General features: G+C 44.2%; 2 protein-coding genes across 7 annotated transcripts in view; both read left to right on the forward strand.

Moving 5' to 3' along the window:
- The first annotated feature begins 21 nt into the window (after nt 1-21).
- Nucleotides 22-7,045, forward strand: kansl2 (KAT8 regulatory NSL complex subunit 2). Its single transcript, XM_077571752.1, has 10 exons — nt 22-138; nt 1,681-1,941; nt 2,935-3,107; nt 3,200-3,317; nt 3,529-3,692; nt 3,790-3,953; nt 4,147-4,237; nt 6,293-6,546; nt 6,626-6,820; nt 6,888-7,045. The coding sequence occupies exons 2-10, from the start codon at nt 1,688-1,690 to the stop codon at nt 6,930-6,932; spliced, it is 1,458 nt and encodes a 485-aa protein (XP_077427878.1). The 5' UTR covers nt 22-138; nt 1,681-1,687; the 3' UTR covers nt 6,933-7,045.
- Nucleotides 7,046-7,648: 603 nt separating this feature from the next.
- Nucleotides 7,649-22,169, forward strand: part of nckap5l (NCK-associated protein 5-like) — a 28,397-nt gene continuing 13,876 nt past the window's right edge. For 2 of the 6 annotated variants that reach the window (XM_077571656.1, XM_077571693.1), the window contains exons 1-2: nt 7,649-7,857; nt 8,498-8,625. The gene's annotated coding sequence lies outside the window, so the exon portion shown is untranslated. Of the gene's footprint in view, nt 7,858-7,998; nt 8,626-20,166; nt 20,473-22,169 lie in introns of those variants that run through there. The other 4 variants (XM_077571674.1, XM_077571701.1, XM_077571666.1 and 1 more) reach the window with 4 other exon arrangements.

The following is a 22,169-nucleotide window of genomic DNA, read 5'->3' on the forward strand; positions in this document are numbered from 1 at the left end:
GCTCAATTGAAGTGAGACATTTGGACCAATCGGAGCTCGTGTGGGGCGGGCTCTAGTAGACTAGTTCGACATCGTAAAAGTGCGGCACCGCATTGTGCTTCTACGGCAGCTTGGTTGCGGTGGATCACCACGATAGAGGTACGTAACGTATTTACCCGCTTTAAATGGACAGATAAACTCTCCCTGTTATCGTGGGAACAGTTGTCGCCCTCCGTAAGAATTTACTTTGCTTCACGGGCACAACAAGGCGCAAAGTGATGGCCGCAAAGCTGGAAATAACAAATGTTAGCTTAGCTACGACTAGCAACTTCAAAACAAAGATGGCGCCGCCATCAAAGAATGACGCATTGCACGGTTAAAAAACAAAAAACTTTATTTACAAACTGGCAAAATATATGCAGTACTGGACAGTGAATTTAAACCAAATGTCAAAAGTGTTGTATGCGAATAATTGAACTAAATTCAATTCAATTAGACAAGGGGAAAGAAGTCTGGCGTACATTTTGATGAAAATAATTCCACACATTCAGAGTGACGTGACGCAGTCTGTCGAAACACGGCGTGGTTGGACCCTCGAGAAGAACCCACCGACAAAATACAGCAACTTTCTCTGACTTTACCTGTTTTGTCACTATTAATAGTATTAACGAGTCCTCACGCCGTCTTATGTTTGTTGCCTGTCCAGTGTGAAACAAGTCCCCTGTCGTGCTGAACATCTGTAAAAACGTCACACGGTTAAACTTAATTGTTCAAAGGTGCACAGCGTATTTGAGATAAGTCGGTCTTTTTTAATTTGGAAGTGGATAGTTTGTCATGACCGGCAACTCTCAGGTTGGTTTTATTTTTGCCGTGAACGGCTCTGATTGGTCACTCGCCGGGCTGGGCGTGGTTCCTGCCTCTTTCTACCCCTTCTGTTTATTTTCACCAAGTTTTCAGTTTGTTTTGACGCCGAAGATAAGATGCTATCGGTATTACCAGGCTAACCATTACCCCCAGAGTTTATAGGCTGCTGTCAAGAAACCAAGCCAGTAAAATGTTGCTCATGTTCACACGGTACGTGAGATTTTAAAATAAAAGTGTATATATAAATATTTTAGAAAACAAGTTGATAAAATAAATTTTATATTCAGCAGGCAATTGAATTTCAGTGTCCTAAAAACCTAGCGTCCCCCATACCAGAATGATTCGACCAAACTTGTCATATACCACCTACAATCACTTGAAAACTTAATTTAAAATTCTGTTAATTATTTCTTTTTGAGAACAGAGCTTTACTATCCCAAAGCAGGACACCTAATGTTGATGATAATTTGTATGTGCACAAATCTTTATTTAGAATTAATTATATATTTTTTGCTTATCTTTTTATTTCCAAATAGTTCAAGTGGCCACATAAATACAAATAGAGTTGCAAAGTTTAATAAACCAGACAATGATGACGCAGCACTTACTTATTTTTTTTTTAATCCCTTACTTCTAAATCAGAAATGCTTTGCGCTAGTTAGGAGGGGGTACTTGGCAGAAAAAAAATATTTCACATGGGGTACGTCACTGAAAAAAGGTTGAGAACCACTGCCTTAAGTGACCGAGACTTTCTTGATAGGTACTATAAATGTGATTATTTAATTTATTTATTTTCCTGGGGCGCTCTCCTCTGATGCGTGTTGTTGGCTTTTGCAGAGTCGCGATGAACAGGATCCGAATCCACGTCTTGCCCAGCAGTCGCAACCGACTGGCGCAGCAGCCGGCGCGTCCACAGGAGGCTCAGACGTGCGCCTTCACACAGCGGCCTTGCTCGCAGCCGCGTCTGGACGGCTTGGACTTCTGCATCAAACACATCCTGGAGGACAAGAGCGCCCCCTACAAGCAGTGCAATTACGTCTCCGCTAAGAACAGCAAACGCTGCCCCAATGCTGCGCCCAAACTCGAGAGGAAAGACGGGTAAGCGCGTAGAGGAAAAGCTCATCTGGGTGCACACATTGAGAATATTTAACAATATGTATTGTTTAAAAATAGCCCCACGTCCTGTAGAAGACCCAATATGTTTGTTTACATACGTATTATGGATATATTTTTAAACATCAACTAGAGCTGCAAAAAGGGGTTGAAATATATTGTAGTTAATATTTTGATACTAGGGGTGGGAATCTTTGAGTGTCTCACGATTCGATTCCAATTTTTGGGCCTGCGATTCGATTCAGAATCGATTTTCGATTAAGAAAGTTTTTTTTTTGTTCAAAATGATTTGATTGACAATGATTTTTGCTTCAATCTATAGATGTGCAAGGAATTGTATTGATCTACTCCAGTCTGACTCGCTTATGCTAATTAGTGCGCTACTCTTTTATCACTCAAAAGAACGGCTCCACGCTGGAAAAAACAACTTTATTGGAATAACTTGATCGTGACTTTTTCCTTCTACTGTCTAATGTGGCTACAACTTAAAAGTATATTAGACTGCGTGGAACCACACTGCCCCTAAGTGGCCAAACCGGGTACAACATAAACAGCGCTCCAAATAAAGGCACACGCAGACAAAGGCAAGACAGTATAAAATAATTTAAATAAAATCGATTTTGGGACATTTAAAATCGATTCTGAATCGTACTAAATGAGAATCGATTTTTTTAAATTTTTATTTTATTTTTATTTTTTTTTTGGGGCACACCACTATTTGGTACCTCATCTGAAAGTTGCCATGATCTGTGTACTGTTCACAACTTACTTTGGGGTCCTGAAGTCACTGCCACTTGATGATGCAGCAGTTATTCATTGCCTGTTATGAAACTTAAGCTTTCTCACACCCTTTTCACTTTTTTTTTCCTTTTCTGAAGTCACTGCCACTTGATGATGCAGCAGTTATTCATTGCCTGTGATGAAACTTAAGCTTTCTCACACCCTTTTCACTTTTTTTTTTCCTTTTCTTATTCGAAGCATGACATTCTGTGCCGAGCACGCGCGCAGGAACGCCATGGCCCTCCGTGCTCAGATGAGGAAGGCGTCGGCGGCGCCGTCACCGGAGACGCTTTTGTCCCAGCTGAGCGGCTACAGCCGCGCGGAAGCGCGCGGCCTTGATAGCGGCCGCTCCGAAGCCAGCCGGATTCTGGGTAAATGTCATCTTTTGTTGTTTATTTTTTTTTTTAAACACAGCTTTGTTTTGCATGCGTGCGTAGTCATATATGTAAATGTTTTTTTCCAGATGAGGACAGCCCAGTGAGCGAGGAGGAACAGGGTCCGCTGGCACTGGACCAGACGTGGCGAGGAGACCCCGAAAGCGAGGCGGACAGCATCGACAGTGACCATGACGATCCTCTCAAGTAAGACGGCTCATCCCACCCCTGCTGCTTTCTCCAGAAGTTCATGAGCCACGGCGGGAAGTTTACGGGCTGGTGCTATAATACGCTCATGGCTCTAAGACCTTCGGAAAAAAAGTTGTTGTTTTTTTGTACGGCCGCTGCCGCAACACGGGCGCAGATTATAACGTGAACGGCTGGCGCCCGATGACATCTTGCGTGTGCGCCTCTGCAGACACGCTGGCGTGTACACGGCAGAGGAGGTGGCGCTCTTCACCAGAGAGAAACTCATCCGGTTGCAGTCGCTCTACATCGACCAGTTCAAACGTCTGCAGCATCTGCTCAAGGAGAAGAAGCGCCGTTATCTGCACAACCGCAAAATCGAGCATGAAACCATCGGTAAATATCGAGTCGTCGCCGATCGGCCGTCCCCTCTTTCCAGACGTCGCCGACCTGACTGCGTGTTGTTGTTGTTTTTTTTCCTTCCCGGAAACAGGAAGCAGTCTTCTGACGGGACCCGAAGGCCTGTCCGTCAAGGAGAGGGAGAACCTGAAGAAGCTCAAAGCTCTCCGCCGCTACCGCCGGCGCTACGGCGTGGAGGCTCTGCTGCACCGCCAGCTGAGAGAGCGACGGCAGGCGGTGACCGACGGGGCGGCCCAGGTGCTCGCAAAGTCTGATTTCATCAAGTCGTGTAGATGTGCATTTCCTGATAAGAAGGCCAGGGTGGCGTTTATCTGTCGAAGTCCGCTTGAGCATGTGGTTGGGTGGGCGGCTCGAAAATGGTGGACAAGTCCAGCTTTGAAGTTTTATTGTGAATTACCGAACTGAAATGGACCTTGTTGCCATTTTGTAGGCACGAGCGGCGCAGGAGAAATGCGTCTCGCTGGTGGATGGAAGTCGATGCTGCAACCCCTGCCTTCCTCTCACCCGCCACTGTGTCGCCCGTATCCTCGCAAAAGAGCTGCAACGTGTCTTTTGGCGCCCATCGTGACCGGTCGCTTGCAGTAGCGTCCGGTTTTTAATTGGGCGCCTACATGAACTCCTTCCTGTGGTCTGTTGGTTCGCCGTCACCATCCAAAGGCAGAACCAGTTCAGTTGGAAGGAACAAAGTTTTGCCTTCTACTTTGGCCTCATTAACATGTCGTCAATGACTTGAGCCCGGGTCCCAATGAGGGGCGAACGTTTGCCAGGATCGCTTGAACGAGTTCCAAATGTCAGCAAACGTTTGAAATGAACTCTGATGCGAAATCAACATTTGCTACCTTTGCAAATGTTCGCCCCTCCGTGTGGGTACGGCTTTGAGCGCACAGTAAGACGTGTTTAATCGTCAAAATAACATTAGGGTCAAGGGTCATAGTGGACAGAAAAACAACTCGACACAGCACCAAAACAAAAATTTGTTTGCTTTTGTGCTTGTAAGTTTACATACCAGGGCAGAATCTGTGCCAGATTGGCAGCTGTTTGGAAACAAGGACTGATCCACAAAACGTGACTTGAAAACTAACAAAAATTTGAAAACCTAATTCATTAACGAAATAAAATAAAAACAAAAATGTATTTTTTTTTTTTTTAATGAAAACTAACAAACTACATTTTACGTTTACAAAAATTTCCTGCGTTTTAGTCTTTTGTAATTCAATTAATGCATGAGCCTTTGGGGATGATTTTAAGAATATTTATTTTGATAACTGGAATAAGGATGTTTGAAAGTTACACAGAAGTGACGTCATCTGGCAGCAGCCAATAGAAAAGCACCTTCAGATGACGTCGCTCCGAGGCGACAATTTTGCAATGACTCGGCTGAAATCCAACGCTAGATAAGAAATGTGTCACTGTTTTTTTAAATATTGTAAGTAATACACATTTAATTTTTAAACTAAAACCAATACTGAAACTAACTAAAACCAAGCATTTTTTAAATAACTAAAACTACTAACGGGAACCACCCTGAAAACTAATGAAAACTTAAACTAAATAAAAAAAATTAAAAAAAACTCTAATCAAAGTGAAAATTCCCAAACTATAACAACCCTGCGTCTGCAGCAATTCATTGATTACTCAATAAATATATTTGATAATTGAATCTTTTAGAGCCCTCTAACTGTAAAATTGTCAAAATCTTAACAATCAATCAAGCCAGCTGGTTAGATTTTTGTGATACATCTAAATCAGCGGTCCCCAACCTTTTCTGTACCACGGACCGGTTTAATGTCTGACAATATTTTCACGGCCCAATCTAAAGGTTTAGCTGATAAAGACAAAATAAAATGACAAGAAAAAAAATGGTATTTTCTCTATAATAATAATGAACGTAAATCTACTGTGTCATCATGTGCAACTTTATTAACGGTGTCCGTAACGTCGCACCAACAACAGAGTTGTCAAGTGAGACGGATGTAACAGACAGAATCTGGCCACTTTTCAAAATAAAACATCATTTTCGAAAAAAATAAAAATAATGCAATTTTTTTTCTTTCGGTACCAAATGACCCACGACCCGGTGGTTGGGGACCACTGATCTAAATGACATTTTTTGCCAAATTTTCTGACTGATTTTGTGGACCACACAACAAAAAACCCTACAAGCTGAAATTCGGACTTCTCTGGAAAACAAACTTTTGCCCGACGACTCGTGTTTTCTTAAAGCTTACAAATTCTGCCGAGGTATGTGAACTTGTGAACTGAAATATTGCTGATTCCCTTCCTAATGTAATTAGTCGGTGTGAAATGTCAGCCTGTGTGTTTGGACACTACGCTGCTCTTCTCTGGAATGAATCGTCCCTTCTGCCGGCTCGCGCGAGAACATTTCATTAGCAATGTGACAAGATTAATTAAGTTAGTGAAAGTTTGAAATGGCAGCTTCAAGTTGTCCACTTGGAATCATCGCGTTTGCTTTTGTCACCTGCCTTTTTGAAAAAGCTCCTTTTTGTGGCGTCACAACACAACCGCCGGGCTCTTGCCGCGTCTCCTTTGGCGATCCTTGACGGCGTCGCCCTCAGACATCTTCCAGGACGGCAACCAAGTGCTTTTCAAAAGCTGTCCCGGCACCAAGGACGTCCCGTGCGAGCGCACGGTGCACATGGGCCAGTCGGACGACCCCCGCTGCCCGCTCCACCTCCCCCTGCCGCCCCCCATGTACCGGCCGGAGCGGGAGCCCCCCCCGCAGGAGCATTCCACCCCCGCTGCCAGAGAGCTGTACCTGAGCGCCGCCGAGCTCCGGCCCACCGAGAGCCTTCCTCTGGAGTTTAGCGACGTGCGTTGAACCCGATCGGTGGGGTGCGAGTGTTTGTCCGCCGCCGGTCTTTTGACGTGCCCGCCCGCGCGTTGTGCAGGACCTGGACGTGGAGGGAGACGGGATGCAGGGGCCCCCGTCCCCCCTGCAGTTTGACACGGCGCTGGCCCTGGAGGACCAGACCATCCGAGCCATCGCCGAGGCCCCCATGGACCTCCTGACCGCCGACGACCCGGATCAGGTGGACCTGGACGCGTCGGGGCAGGACATCGGCGACATGGCGGACGACGAGCAGGTTTGTTCGGGCCGGCCGCTTCTGAGTCGCTTGGTTTTGGATGACCCGGCCTCGTTTTTTCCTGCAGGTGGCGTCTGAGGCGGCGCCGGCCCAAGAAGATGCTCCCAGATGAAGAAGATTGGTTGTCATTTCTAAAAAAAGATGGACGCCCAACGGAGTGGTTTCCAAGTGTTAATCGCTTGTTGATTGGTCCTGTCGACTCGCATTAAAACTGCACACACTCAACTTGTTGTTGATTGGAGTAGAAAATGGTGGTTGCTATTTGCAGGGCATTGGGGTCGAGCCAAAAACTGCCAGTCATTGGCACAAATGGTTATAATTGTTCACAATTTAAACAGGAAATGTACTACAAACACCCAAAAACATTTGAATATTCTGACAAACTTGTTATAATTTTCAAAAATGCATAAAGGGCCAAAACGCTGCTGACTTGTTGCACTAACAACCCAAACTTCGCTTTCACACGTTCACTGAGATTTTTCCCAGACACAAATGTACTACTTTCCTTGTCGATGCAGCTTTGTGGCATTATAGGGTTTGAAATCGCAAAAAGTGCAGGAAAGGTTCAGCAGGACGAGGTCCGGGATTTGGTTTGATCTTGTCCGAGCTTCCTTCATTTGGTTTACAGGTGGCTGCTCTGCTTCCACTGATTTAAAAAAAATAAATAAATGCTTCACTGAAGACTTTAAATTGAATTGTTAGTAGTAGGAATGTCACTGTTAATTTTTTTTTTAATCATTTGACTGAATAACTAGGTAAAAATTTATTTTGCATTAAAGTTTATTGCAAAATATTTTTTCCCCCTGATGAGTGTTACCTGATGTCTGTTTATTTGGTGTTGTTCAATGAAACGAACCCTAATAAACTATTGCGCTACCTCATATGAGAGGGAGTGATGGACTCCGCAAGCATTTGGAAAGTGAGAGCTTCTTGTTGGCTGTTGATCGATGCCAAGGAAGAGCTACTAGTTTGCACTAGTCGACTTGTTGAGGCTGCTTGCTTCACTTCGTCTACCAGTCGTCCATTACAGGTTTGAGGTTTGTCAGAAAATTGGCAAAACTGTTGACCTTATTTTCCTAAGTAAAAGCAGCTGTTCGTGAATGTGTGTGTGGGTTTTTTTAGGCCTGCTTTCATTTTTAACAGAAATGCGATCTTTTTTTTACTGTTAACAGGCTGCAAGTTTACACGAGTTGAATAGTCTTAACGATTAACTGATTATCAAAAGTTGATTCGTGATTGAACTAAATTTTGCACCTGGAGCGAACCGCGAATATGCGAGCATGCATCTTTTAATGGCGACTTTATATTACAAACAGCGGACCAGTTTTGTTGGTTAGACCGTTAATAATTTTCTACAAATATTTGTCATTTGGGCGTCGGGTTGGACGTAGTTCTTTGAATGAAACAAAAGTTTGCTATACTCAGACATGACGTATAAATTAGTCATTATGCAGCGGTTGCGCTGAAGCGTCTAAAAGAAGTGAGGCGAGTGTTGAAGAAAATGAGACAGCAAAAGAAGGACACGAAAGAGATGATGAAAGCTTGAAAAGTCACTTTTTCTGGAGGAGTTGAATTTGGCAGCAAAAGAACAGCGTGCTGAAAAAAAAAATGGGGGCGGGTAGAGGAGAGCAGATTCGTGCAATGACATCACTTTTCCTCAACCCAAACACGCCACAGTGAAGCGACGGCGAGGAGGAGAAAGAAGAAGAAGAGGAGGAGGAGAAGAAATGAGCCCACAGAAACAGTAGGAGAAGGAGCTTGTCCATTTCGGCCGAACCGGCGTCGAGGACCTCCAAGAAAATGAGGTAAGCGCGTTTGTCCCTTTACGTCGTCATCTGGGCCGAGGACGGGCGGTGGCGGTGGCGGACTTGCTGGTGCTGGTGTTGGATTGCGGGGAAGGCTTGGCTCGGTTTGGCTGCCGCCTGTCGCAGGCAGCAGGCCGAGCAAGGGCGGTGTAGCTCGGGAAGGGAAGGGGAGGCCCCGGCCGCCTGCTTGCCTGCCTGCCTGCCGGAGACCCCGGCCCGGCGTTCGGGCTTTTGGGCTCCATTTTTTTTTCTTCTTCTTCTTCTTCTTCTTCTTGTTCGGTAGCTGCCAAACGTCGTGGAGGCTCGTCAGCTGACTGTTGGAAACACAAAGGCCCAAGTTGACTCGAATTTGGCACATTCAAAATCTTCATTAATTAAATGGTCAGGCTTTCAAAACAAGAAGCGCTAAACCAAGGTTACACTTTCATATTAGGGTGTTAATGCTGGGATAGGGTTTTATTTTGAACAGATAGCAAAGTACATCATAACAATAATTATCCTGATTGCTCCCTCACTCTCAATTGTTTTTCGTATAAATGCAATACATAAAAATCATAAATAAGGCGTACACGATTAAGGGATCAATATTAACCAAAAACAATTAGAATCAAAATCATGAATCGAATCGTTACATTTAAAAATGGTTGCATCCTTGAATTGTATCGCACCGCACGTATCAAAGATACATATTGAATCATCTTTCATGAACTATGTAGACCAAATATAAATCGGTTTGATGCTGATGAACTGAATTAATTTGGATAACTTTGAAGAGATTTGACATGAAACATGACAAAAGCTACAGGCCACCATATCCAATTGAATCATAACACCGCTGAATCGAATCAAATCAAATAAATCGTCGCATTTTAAAGTAGTAATTCATATCCTTGAATCATATCTTGAATTGTATCCAATCGTCACTGATGGTTATCCAGGGTCTGCATCTGCAGTTGTGCTGCCAGTTGTTCCATTGAGTATGTTTTGTTTTTACATCCTTTTGTACAACTTTAGGTTGAGGATTCAACCAGTCAAGTGTTATCATTTGTCTTCCGGTCATTAGGATGAGATCAAGTCCAAATGTTTGCTCGTGGGACAAAGCATCCTTTGAAAACATGAAAGGATTTAGAGGAGGCTCTCTTCATAAGATTTTCGAACCTTGCATGGAATCCTCCAAAAAAAAAAAAATCTTATCAAGTCAGAGCCCCTCATCACAAAAAATGTCACAGGCCCTCACTTGACAAATATAAACAACATTCCCTGATCTCAGAGGGCAACGAAAAACACAAATCTTATTTTAGCATTCTAATTAATTCACAGTTGATCCACCCCCCACACACACACACACTCACACACACACACTGCAGGTAGCAGGGCAAACACTTTCAAATGAAGGTTCAAAGAAGGGGTGGGAATCTTTTAATGTCTCACCATTCGATTCCGATTTTTGGGTGTGCGATCCGAATCAGAATCGATTTTCGATTAAGAACGATTTTTGATGCAAAATGATTTGATTGACTGATTTTTGCTTCAGTCTATAGATGTGCAAGGAATCGTAATGATCTACTTTAGTCTGACTTGCTAATGCTAATTAGTGCGTTTCGCGGCACTTTTATCACTCAAAAGAACGGCACCACACTGTAAAAAAAATAACTTTTATTGGAATAACTTGATCGTGACTTTTTTCTTTTTCTCTCTAATGTGGCTACAACTTAACAGTGTATCAGACCACGTGGATCCACAATGCCCCTCAGTGGCCAAACCGGGTACAACATGAACAGCGCTCCCAATAAAGGAACACACAGACAAAGGCAAAACAGTATAAAATAACTTAAATAAAATTGATTTTTGGACATTTAAAATCGATTGTGAATCGTACTAAATGACAATCGCGATTCTTATGAGAATTTTTTATTTTTTTGGCACAACCGTATTTCAAAGGCAAGATTAGGGTTTCAAAGTGAGGATGTAAAAACCAGGATTAGGGTTTTAAATTAAATGTGTTGATTTTTGTTTGGCGCATGTTCTTGTTGTGACAGACGAGGCGTCACATCCACATGTTGTCAACGATGCGTTTTCTTTACAATGTGTGCGTTTTTTTCCCCTTCCTAACGATTTGCTGGCAAAAGTGGGTCGCAACATGCAATGTGTCAGAAGCTCGCCTCTCAGTCAGCCAACAGACGTGAGACTTTGCTGACAGAGGAAGTGTGAAAAGGAGGAAGTGGCCTTGCACAAGTTTGCCGTTTCGCTTTCAAATCGACGCGACTGCTCTCTGGACTCGAAGCAAAAACAAGTTCCAAATTTTCACCAAGGGACACGTCTGTGCGACATTCGCAATCAATATTCGCTTCTTCAACTTTCCGTGTTGCAGGTAAGACTGCTGAGAGAAGCACATTGTCACGTGCGACGCCCGCCTGCCTCAGACTGACACAAGAACACAATTTAAGATTTTAAGCGAGCGACTAATTAGTAGGGTTTTTTTTGTGTGTGCCTTTATTTGGAGCGCTGTTCATGTTGTACCCGGTTTGGCCACTGAGGGGCAGTGTGGTTCCATCCGGTCTAATACACTGTTAAGTTGTCGCCACATTAAAGAGTAGAAGGAAAAAGTCACGATCAAGTTATTCCAATAAAAGTCGTTTTTTTTGCAGTGTGGAGCCGTTCTTTTGAGTGATAAAAGTGCCGCGAGTAGCGCGCTAATTAGCATTAGCGAGTAGATCATTACGATTCCTTGCACATCTATCAATTGAAGCAAAAATCACTGTCAATCAAATCATTGTGAATCAAAAATCGTTCTAAATCGAAAATTGAGTCTGAATCGAATCGCAGACCCGAAAATCGGAATTCAATCGTGAGACTTTCAAAGATTTCCACCCTTACTGATTAGGGAGTCTGTTTCTGGGTTAGGCTTTTAATGAAGGCTCAGGAGTTTCAAAGTCAGCGGTAGGGTCTCAAGGTGAGGCGGGTTCAAGCCAGGGTTCGGTCTCAAAGCAGTCCTTCAATCCACAGTTTGCGTCTCAAAGTCGGCTTTCAAGCCAGTCAGGTGACAAAGAGATTTTCAAGCCAAAGCAAACAAACTTCTGTGAAAAGTGTACTGGACGCTGAAGCACTTTTTCTGCCGTTTGGTGACACAACATTAGCTTAGCGATTAGATCCACCTTATTAGCATATTAGCGGTGTGGCATGGCGGCTTGTGATTGGCGAGTTTGTCAGGAGAGGAAGGTTCGACGGCGTTTGTGTGCGACATTAGAGATTGTCGGCGTTGTCTGGAATCAATCAAAAAATGATCAATCCTAATTTTCATGTCCAACCGATGTTGGAAAGCAAAAGTCAGGCGCAACACAAGCTAACCGGCAAAAGTGACCGCATTTTGGGCGTGATGTCCAACGACCTTGAGATGGGCGTGGCTTGTTGCCAGCAGGACTTGAATTTCCGGCCACTTGCTTTCAGCTGTGCGGCGGTTTGTCAACGTGCGTTGACGGCAAGCGGCGCGTGGATTGTCGTCACGTTGCTAAGTTGACGAAGCGGGCGTTAAACACGCGCTAACGTTTGCTGTGCTTGTTTGCGGGAGGCGGACGTCCGCCAGCGAGGGTCTCGCTCCCCGGGGCGCAATTTGACACGGCTGGTCCAAGTGGTGCCGGGCGACGTCAGCTCGGTTGGGCGGCGCTCGTCCGTCGCTTGTGTCGGCGGCTAATTGCTGCCAGATGTGCCGCGCGCCGCGTCGCCTTTCTGGCGGCAGACGCGGGAGGAGGGAAAACTTTTGTTTTCTGTCTTGACGGAGACTTTGTTTTTTTTAATTTAGAACAAAAAACCCATTGATTTGAAAGGCAAGTACAAATACGTGAAGATAATATTTCATCCAATATCGGTTGTTCAAATCGGCCAACCGATGAATCGGTCCTGCGGGTGTTTTAGCAGAATGCTGCAATTGTTGATTGTCACGTTTGTAAATGGAGCCAAGCGAAATAATCCACAAATCAGGCCTGGTTTGAGATGACCTGGTGTGAGGAAAGATCCACGGGGTCTTGTGGGGGGGGGGTTCCTTGTGATGTTAGCGGGGGTGCGAGCGAGTCTGCACAGCCACCCGTGGTTAACAATTTCTCACCCGTGGGCGCGTGTTGTCGCGCATGCGTGGCCACACTTTGAAGATGGCCTCCTACCTTATCCACCTGTTATCAGGCAGTACTTTGAGGCGTTACCATAGTTACCCCCCCCCCCCCCCCAGCATTGACATGTCCAAATACGGGCGCGGGTCCACCAGGTTGCAAGTTGGTGGCTTCAGCAGAGGCGGAAAAAGTACTTTCACTTTTGACATGAATACAAGTACAAAAACAAGAAAAGATGCTCTTACAACAAGTAGTGATTCGACGCCTGTACTCAAGTACAGACTGAAATGAGCCAGCGGTGCCTTGAGCTGACTTGAATTTCTAACGAAAACCCTCATATCGCAATTCATCTTTTGCCATGTGAATAAACCAAATGCAATGAGTCTGTTCCAGCCCCCCCCCCCACCCCAAAACACACAACATTCATTTTGTGAACACATCTGTTAGGGGTGTGGCCAAAAAATCGATTCTCATACGAATCCCGATTCTCATATAGTACGATTCAAAATCGATTTTATTTAAATAACTTTATACTGTTTTGCCTTTTTTTTGTGTGTGCCTTTATTGGGAGCACTCTTCATGTTGTACCCGGTTTGGCCACTTAGGGGCAGTGTGATTCCACGCGTTCTAATACGCTGTTAAGTTGTAGCCAAATTAGAGAGTAGAAGGAAAAAGTCACGATCAAGTTATTCCAATAAAAGTTTTTTTTGTTTTTTTGTTTGCAGTGTCGGAAGAGCATATGTCGATCACTAATGTTAAGATGCTTCGCTGTATACATTCGTAAAGCGTTTTTGTATCAATTGCTGTTCTTTTGAGTGATGAAAGTGCTGCGAGTAGCGCGCTAATTAGCATTAGCGGCTCAGACCGGAGTAGATCATGACAATTCTTTGCACATCTCGAAATCATATTCAATCAAGTCGTTTTGAATCAAAAATGGTTGTGAACCAAAAATCGATTTTGAATTGAATCGCAGACCCCAAAAAATCGGAATTGGATTGTGAGACATTCAAAGATTCCCACCCCGAATATCTGGAAAAAAAAGCATCTTGTGTGGCGATTTGTAGTTGTTGTCATTTCTTAACGTGTCCAAGCGTGAAAGCTTTTTGCCATTTTTGCATGCGTGTTGCTCGGTCCATGCAGCTGTTTTCCGCCGGGCTTCCCACTTCCTGTCCCCGCCGCACTTTGTCTCCGTCAAACCATTCGGGCGTGTTCATCGTGCACGTGATTGGTCATAAATAAACGGCGTGAATCCCACACATGGCCGACATCTTCAGGCGCACGCAATCCCGTCTTGCGGCTTTGACCCGCTCGTTGTTCTTCTGTCGACCTGCACGTCTGTCTTTTTTAATTATTTTCCCTTTTTTTTTTCTGCACGTCTCTCAATGGCGAGCGATTTACAGTCGTTGAGGCGTCCCATCATCCCGCCGCAGGCGCAAACCGTTCAAATCGTGTTTTCTCCTGCGCACCGGCCGCTGCTATCGATCTGGATCCTTATTGATTGAGCCCTTGGCTACTTTTTCACTTAACCCCTGGGCGTTATTATACTTTGATTAAGTTCTTGTAATTTGTGCCAAAATCTGGCATTTCCTTTGAAGTGTGATAACTTGGTCATTTATGAATATTTTTTTCACTTTCAACCGCTCAAAATGTTCACTGGCATCACACCTATCTATACATATATAGTTTTTTTTAAAAAAAGTTTTTTTTAATGCCCTCTATAGACAACAATAGCAGTATTATGCTAATAGCAAGACTAACTATGCTGTGTATATATATATATATATAAAATAAAAGACTAATTTGAATATTTCATATGACATAGTTAAAGGCTCAAACAAGGTCATAAGTCATAACAATATAATTTTTTTATGCATGCCCAGTTTTTCACAATGGCATTTTTCTGAATAGCACAAAACTCTTGTAATTTGTGCCAAAATCAGGCATTTCCTTTGAAGTGAGATAACTTAGTCATTTATGAATATTTTTTTCACTTTCAACCGCTCAAAATGTTCAGTGACATCAAACCTATCTACACATATATAGTTTTTATTTGTATTTATTTTTTTAATTCCCCGTATGGACAACAATAGCAGTATTATGCTAATAGCAAGACTAACTATGGTGTGTATATATATATATATATATATATATATATATATATATATATATAAAATAAAATAATAATTTGAATATTTCATATGACATAGTTAGAGGCTCAAACAAGTCCATAAGTCATAACGATAGAAATTTTTTATGCATGCATTTTGTATTCATTTATTAGCCTTTGGCGCCACCTAGTGGATTTTTGTGTTAACACTCTAAACACACAAATTCCTCTATTTTCATGTTTATGACTCGTCAAAGAAGCGATTGCATCAGTAATCACGGAAAATGCATTTTCACATCAGGTTTACAACATATCAAAAACTGTGATTTATAATGGGAGTCAATGAGCCAAAATCGGGCATTATTACAACAACTTCGTGTGAATCTCTCCCTCCTGTTTGGTAATAATTATAAATTACAGCATGGCGCCATTTTGAACTTCTACCTTTTTCAACAATCCTGGTAAAATGTCAGGTCCCTAGTGTATTTTTTTCAAATGCTTTTTCTTTGATGAAAAGCATAAAAAAGCCAGAAAATGGACAAATAACGCCCACGGGTTAATGGAGGCTTCATTTGACCCTTTCTTGCTCTTAAGTCAATTCAGACGAGGAAAGGCAAACTTTGCCTACGTCAGTCAGTAAATGAGTGGATTTTTTTTTTGTCAACTAATCGATGAATCGGGTAAGACTTTTTTTTTAAGGGACATTCAGCGATTCCCTAGCGCCATCTAGTGGTGAACTAATAATTAATTTGTTTCGAAAAACGACTGCTTTATGTCAATAGTATGCAAAAAATGTTGTATTGCATAAATGTATTTTTTTAACTCATTCACTGCCATTGACGGTTATAAACGTCAAAAAATCATTTGAACTATTTCTATTAGTTTAACATTTTTTTCCTATTTTTGTTAAGAGTATGAAAACCTATAATTTTTTTATTGTACATTTAGAACAGATATCTATTGAAGTTATGCGATTAATTACGATTAAAAATTGTAATCGCCTGACGCCCCTCATTTTTAATAAATATCTCGTCAGACGATGAATTTTTTAAAATTGTAATTAATCGCATGACTTCACTAGTTAACTCACGATTAATCACAAATTTTATATCTGTTCTAAATGTACAATTTTTTTCTAGGTTTTCATACTCTAGTTAACAAAAGTGGGAAAAAATGTTAAACTAATAGAAATAGTTCAAATTAATTTTTGACGTTTATAGCCGTCAATGGCAGTGAATGAGTTAATATAATCCTAGGTCTAGTAATCACTAATTATATTACATGGCTGTAGTCTCACCTCACTAGAGCTGCCATGTTTGGCCGCCATCTTCCTGCTATGGATGCCCAAAGGACAACTTTGCGAATGTAGTTATTGCATCGAGTGTCGGACCCTCGTCACTTTCTGCTTTGCTCTCACAAGCTTTTACTAGCTCCTCCTGCTAGCCGCTCTTGTTAGCCACTTCTGTTAGCCACCCCTGTTAGCCACCCCTGTTAGCCACCCCTGTTAGCCACCCCTGTTAGCCACCCCTGTTAGCCACTCCTGTTAGCCACTCCAGCCTATGGCTTCGACTGACTCCCTCTAGCCGCTCTTGTTAGCTGCTCCGGCTAATTCCGGTTTGCTCACGCAAAATAAGAATCGGCGGTAGGCTTGCGAAATGTAGACTCTCCTGCATGCTTCTAATGCTATTCTTTGACCACTAGATAGCACCAAGGACTACACACAGGGTCTTTAATTTCCATCCCTCTAAAAAAAAAACAGGACAGTGCAGAAAACGCACAAAGAAAAACGCAATTGGTTTGGTCGACGAAGTCCTTCAGACAATCGGCAAAAATGAGGACTGAAATCGGAAGATTTGGAGCGTTAGAAGTCGTTTGATTATTGATTATTATGAGTTGAGAATTGCTGCTGAAAATCACTTCATAGGCGAGAACTTGAGCCAGCTGTGTCGACTTGTAGGTTTTCATCCGATGTGAGCGAGCACACTCTTCTCTCACGTGTCACTTCCTGGGGGAGCAGTTGTGCACGGGCGCGAGACTGGTCGTCTTTATCGTCTTCTTCTTCCTTCCGCCTGCCCCTCGGTGGTCGCTACAATGAGCTTGTCGAGGAGCCGGCGCGGTGGCGTGACTAAAAGCCCGGTTGGCAGCGTAAGTGACAAAAGGCCTTTTATCTGCACAGTCGTCCCGGGTGGGCGTGTGGTGGGGGCACGTGACCGCCTCTCAAGCCGGACCCTCGCAAGGGTATTCTCTCGCCAGCCCGTTCGGTCCATAAGCACGTCGCTATGCATCATGTCTCACTTTTTAGAAAATTCCACAAAGATGGCCGGAAAATAGTAGGATGATGATGCGGCGTAAAAAAACAAATCCGTCAATGGCGAGAGGTGATTGATTGATGGCACCTGCAAGCTACTCTGCTCACGTTAGCAAAAGTTTGTCAAAATGAAGGTCGAGCCAACCGTTGCTAGGTATTCGGCCGCATATCGAATCGATTCGAGAATTGTGCGCTGTAATATCGCGATATATTGCACAATCGATTTTTTCTAACACCCCTCGAAGAATGTTATATTAACATTAAGCCCTAAAATTTGATTTCAGTGCTGTGATTGCAACAGATTGTTTGTTAAATGCAGTGGCTCAGTTTTAAGCCTGAATTTTCAGATAATTAAATACATTTTCATACAAATCTTACAGTGTACATGTACAAGTTTACTGATAAGTATTTTCTAAATTTGAGGGAAAAAAAATCGATTTATAGATTCGCATCGGGATTAATCGATATCGAATCAAATCGTGACCTATGAATCGTGATACGAAGGGAATCGCCAGGTACGAGGCAATTCGCACCCCTACTCGTGACTCTAGTGCAAGTGCGAGAAAATATGATTAGATCTCTATGGATGTGTTTTCCCGCATTTCTTGTTTAAATCGGGCTGTGTTTCCCTCCCAAAGTCCTTCCTGTTGCCGTGGCGACCGCTCTTCCTGTGGGACAGTTTAAGGATGTGATGTGGCTTCATTCATGACCAGAACGTCAGCGGGCATAACACCCGTAACGCCTTCATTCGGTGTCATCCAGTTTTGCAAAAGAAATTGTGAAAATTTCATGTCCGTCATGCTGAGATCCTCCAAAACATCGGGAAAAGACACAGGAAGTTGTCCATTTTGCTTTAAAATGCAAATTTCAGGGTCAGTTTGGCCACGTCCACGCATCAAACTACAGATTTTGTTTGATTGCATCCAAATTTGATGGCTGTTTTGCGAGCCCAACCTTTCCGACCTTTGAGTAAAGGCACATCCTTTCAATTCCATTCAAAACATCTCACGGCACGCCATCAAACAAAAACATGTCTAAAGTTGGACGCGCTGGTTAATAATTCTGTATGTTCTGCCATCTAGTGGAAGAGCACGTCATTGTTGTGCCTGTCACTTTACGGACTCTCACGCTGGTCTCGTTCACGTCGTCGTCTAGCGCCACATGACGTGCTCCATGTTGCCCACTCGGCATCCGCTGCAGCCCGTTCATCCTGGAAGGGGGGGATCCCCCCCCCCTCCCCTCCCTATCTGCTTTTCGGGGGATTAGATCAGGAGATGTCGTTAAAATGTGTCATCTGTGGGAATGTGAAGTGATTAAGGGTTGAATAAATTTGACTTGGCTTCAGAATTGCGTACGGTTTGAAAGCACCGCAGCAGACAGACGCCTGACGCAAGAAAAAAAGAAAAAAAGCTTCCAATTTTGTCATGCGTGCGGCTAAAGCATGACAACAACAAAAAATTGATGACACGCTGCCAAATCTCAAACGGCAATAAATCAATTCAGCAAGTTTAATAGCCGGACCTAACGTCTTGCATGTGATTGAAACAAACTTTCCATCTTTTTTTATTTTTTTTTATTGCGCTTCTCATTATTGGCAACCCGAACGTCAACTCCAGTCGCAGGGCACGTGTGACAGTCAACACACAGTCACACTTAAGGAGCACCTGTGGTTGTCAGTTGAAAAAATGAAGATGGTTTATCAGGAAAAAAATCAATTCAACTGTTCAAGCAATCGGTTAGCTACTTCGCTGCTGGCCTTTTAACGTTGTCATGGCAACAAACAAACTCAATTTTCAAACTTGGACAGCGGAGCTGAGAGAGGAACGCCAGCTAGCTTAGCGCTAGCTTAGCGCTAGCTTAGCGCTAGCTTAGCGCTAGCTTAGCGCTAGCTTAGCGCTAGCTTAGCGCTAGCTTAGCGCTAGCTTAGCGGCTTGCTGGGACAGCAGATAGATTTAAAAAGGGACCAAAAGTAAAAAATAAATAAAATTAATTAATGAAAACTGGCCAGGTTACGGTAAGTGATCATCCTGGTGCTTGAAGTAAGCTATTTTAAACTAAACTAACTAAAAAGATGAAAAATATTTCTGTAGAGTGATGAGGATGCACCGTATGGCGTGCAAAAAGCACTATGTAAGCGCTTCTCCATTTGTAATTCACCATTTTGACTTTCAGGAACAGTAAAATGAGCAATACATATAATAATAAATATATATAATAATAAATATATATATATATATATATCATATTATTTGCTGTTGGACTATTTACTGGATGCCAGAAAGATCAAGTGCACAGCTGTGGAGCTTTATCTGTTGAATGCGGAAGAAGGTCTAATCTATTCAAAATAGTCTCTACTCTTATACTGTCTTGGCCGCCCACCCACATCGGCTCTGCCTAGCCCATGTGAAAATTTGTAAGACCCAATTGTCTTAACTGGTTTCAACTGGGCAAGTGTGCCAAAGCGCAGATAGATAGGAAGACGCCAGGACAGGACAGGACAGGACATTTCACAGCGACACAACGGCCTAGCTCAAGTCACCTATCTAATCATTAAGAGCCCTAATCTAAGCATTTTCACCGTAGAGACAGAAAATAACGTGGAAAAACGTTGCGGAGAATGTGTTCAGGTTGGGCTCGCTTAGTGAGCGGCAACATAAGATGGCTGCCGCACATCCCTGCAGATGGAGCGCGTGCAAAACACAAACTAAAGTTCTGTTCAAGGGAATTACCCTGATCCCGTTTATATGGCCAAATATTTGGGTTAGAAGAGGTGTAACCCGAGGTCGTGAGTTTTTAAAAACCTTAAAAAGGGCATATTTCCCTTTTTTGCGTGTAATATTTGGTGATCCAGAGACAATCTTCTTATCACAGAGCTTCTTTTTTTTTTGCTGGCGTGAAGGAAGGATATCCTCTCTCGCTCTCCCTGCCATTCCTTTGTGCTCTCCACCACCTCCGCTACGGCAACCCCCTCTCTCGCCTCCTCCCCGGCAGCTGCGGGGTTAATGTTTAGCAGAGGCAGGAGTTGTAAGGGGGAGGGCGCAGGCTCGAGGAGGAGGCGGAGTCTGGTCCACAGCTGTTGTAGTGGGGGGACCGCGCTGGCTGAGTGGCTCGTTCCTCGCCGGTTGACTCGTCCCGGAACAATGGGAGATGCCGCCGCCAGCTCCGCAGACGCTCGGCCGGCGTTGGCGGCCCGCGTCGGGCCTTTCCCGCAGCGCCTTCCTCCTTCTTGAGGACGGCGCCGCAGAAAGTGAGTCGCCTTGCCGCTTTGACAACTCGCTTTGGAGATCTCCGCCGCTGACCGGATGACCGGAAACGCGCCAACCGTCAAGGTGAGCGAACGTGCTCTTTGTCTCCACACCTGACAACGTAACATCTTTTTTTTTTTTTGTACGTGACATCACACGTCAGAGGTGCGACTTTGACAAGCGAGCGCGAAGGCGGGCTTGTTTTGTTTGTTTTGTTTGCTCGGAGCCAACAAAGCCTCATAAATCTGACAAGCGGCTTCAAACAACAGCAGAGACGTCAGCTGACGCGTTTCCTCCTCCGTGTGTGTGTGTGCGATCTCCCACTTTACGCGGCCAACCTTTCGGGAGCTCCCTTCCCCCAACTGCCCCGCCCCCCCACCAGCCCAAATATTGCTTGTGTACCATTGGTCTCGCTTGGCGTAGCCAAACATCAGACAGGAAAAAACCCCCCTCCCTCCCCACTTCTCCCTCCCCACCGCCTGATCCTTTCTCCCCCTCATCGTCACATCTCTTTGATATTCCTCCCGAAAGTTGAGCGTGCAGACAATGGCGGCCAAGTGGCGCCTGACTTGTGGCCTACATTTTCTTGCGGGGAAGATTTTGGATGAGTGTGAGGGTTGCTCGTGTCTTGTTGTTGACCAACGTTGACGCAGCCTGCGCCAAATCCCCACCAGTGCCACCGACTTCATTTATTAAGGAGCTTTTTGAGAATCTATTTTTTTTTCCAAGAAACGTGTGAGTCCACAGCAGCTCAGAATATTCGCTTGTGATTTTGGGGTCAGGGGTCAGGCGCTCCTGTGAGGTTTATATTTCAGGACTTGTCTTTTTGTCCAGTCCAGCAGGTGCAGCAAGGAGCCGGCCCAGATGATCTTCCCGTGTTCTATTCAAAGCCAGAGTGGGAAGGGCAGATGCTCAACACCTCTAATCTCATTTCACTCCCGAGGATCAGGCCCGGCTCGCCCGTAGACGCCAATGGCAAAGCGGGAATTAAGGCGCCAGCTCGGCGCCCAAACAGATCACACAAGATGAGCCTGAAATGCGCCGGCGTCCCATTTGGGAAGTGTGACAGGTCACTGGGTTAAAAAGCAATCCCGGCTAGGCTTGCAAACGGCTCGACGAATGACGGAAAAGCCCGTTGGTGCCTGCGGGCTCGCCTTTCCTACTTCTGGGGGCATAACGGGAAGAAAGTGTACTGTGAAAAACAAATAAATAGAATAACAGTAGGTGTTGAACCATGATATAGTGGGGGAACGCTGTAAACCCTAAAAAGATGCCTTGATGGTTCTTTTCTTTTGGTTTCCTGATGACTTGGAGGTGAAAGCTGACCAGGAGGATTAATTGACGGGGGTCGGGGGCTTCTCTGGGGGTTTCCTGTCGTGCCGCTGTGGTTCTCACTGTTGGAGCACGGCCAAGTTTGTGGATGATTTGCTCACTTTGTCACCTTCTGGCGGATTTACTAGCAGGCGGATGTCCATTGTTGGAACATCAGCAAGATGATTGGGTTTTTTTTTGGGGAGGGGTATTGGGTTGGTTCGCACCCCAAAATGTTGAACTCCCCCGCGCTGTCAGATGGCCAAACTGTAGTCTGTTTATCAGTCACACCGCTTACAAGGTTTTCTGGGTAAAAGCCATGACTCGGCTGTTTGTCTTGAGTTGCGAGCAGAAACTTGAGTTATGAGTGCTGGAGGGTGGCAACGTACTTCACTGCAGCAAACAGCTTTTTTGCATACAAAAACAAAAAATGCTTCGGGATGTTTCCTGCCACACCCAGCAGAAGTCCA

This window comes from Vanacampus margaritifer, chromosome 1 (assembly GCF_051991255.1).
Source record: "Vanacampus margaritifer isolate UIUO_Vmar chromosome 1, RoL_Vmar_1.0, whole genome shotgun sequence".
NCBI classification, from domain to species: Eukaryota; Metazoa; Chordata; class Actinopteri; order Syngnathiformes; family Syngnathidae; genus Vanacampus; species Vanacampus margaritifer.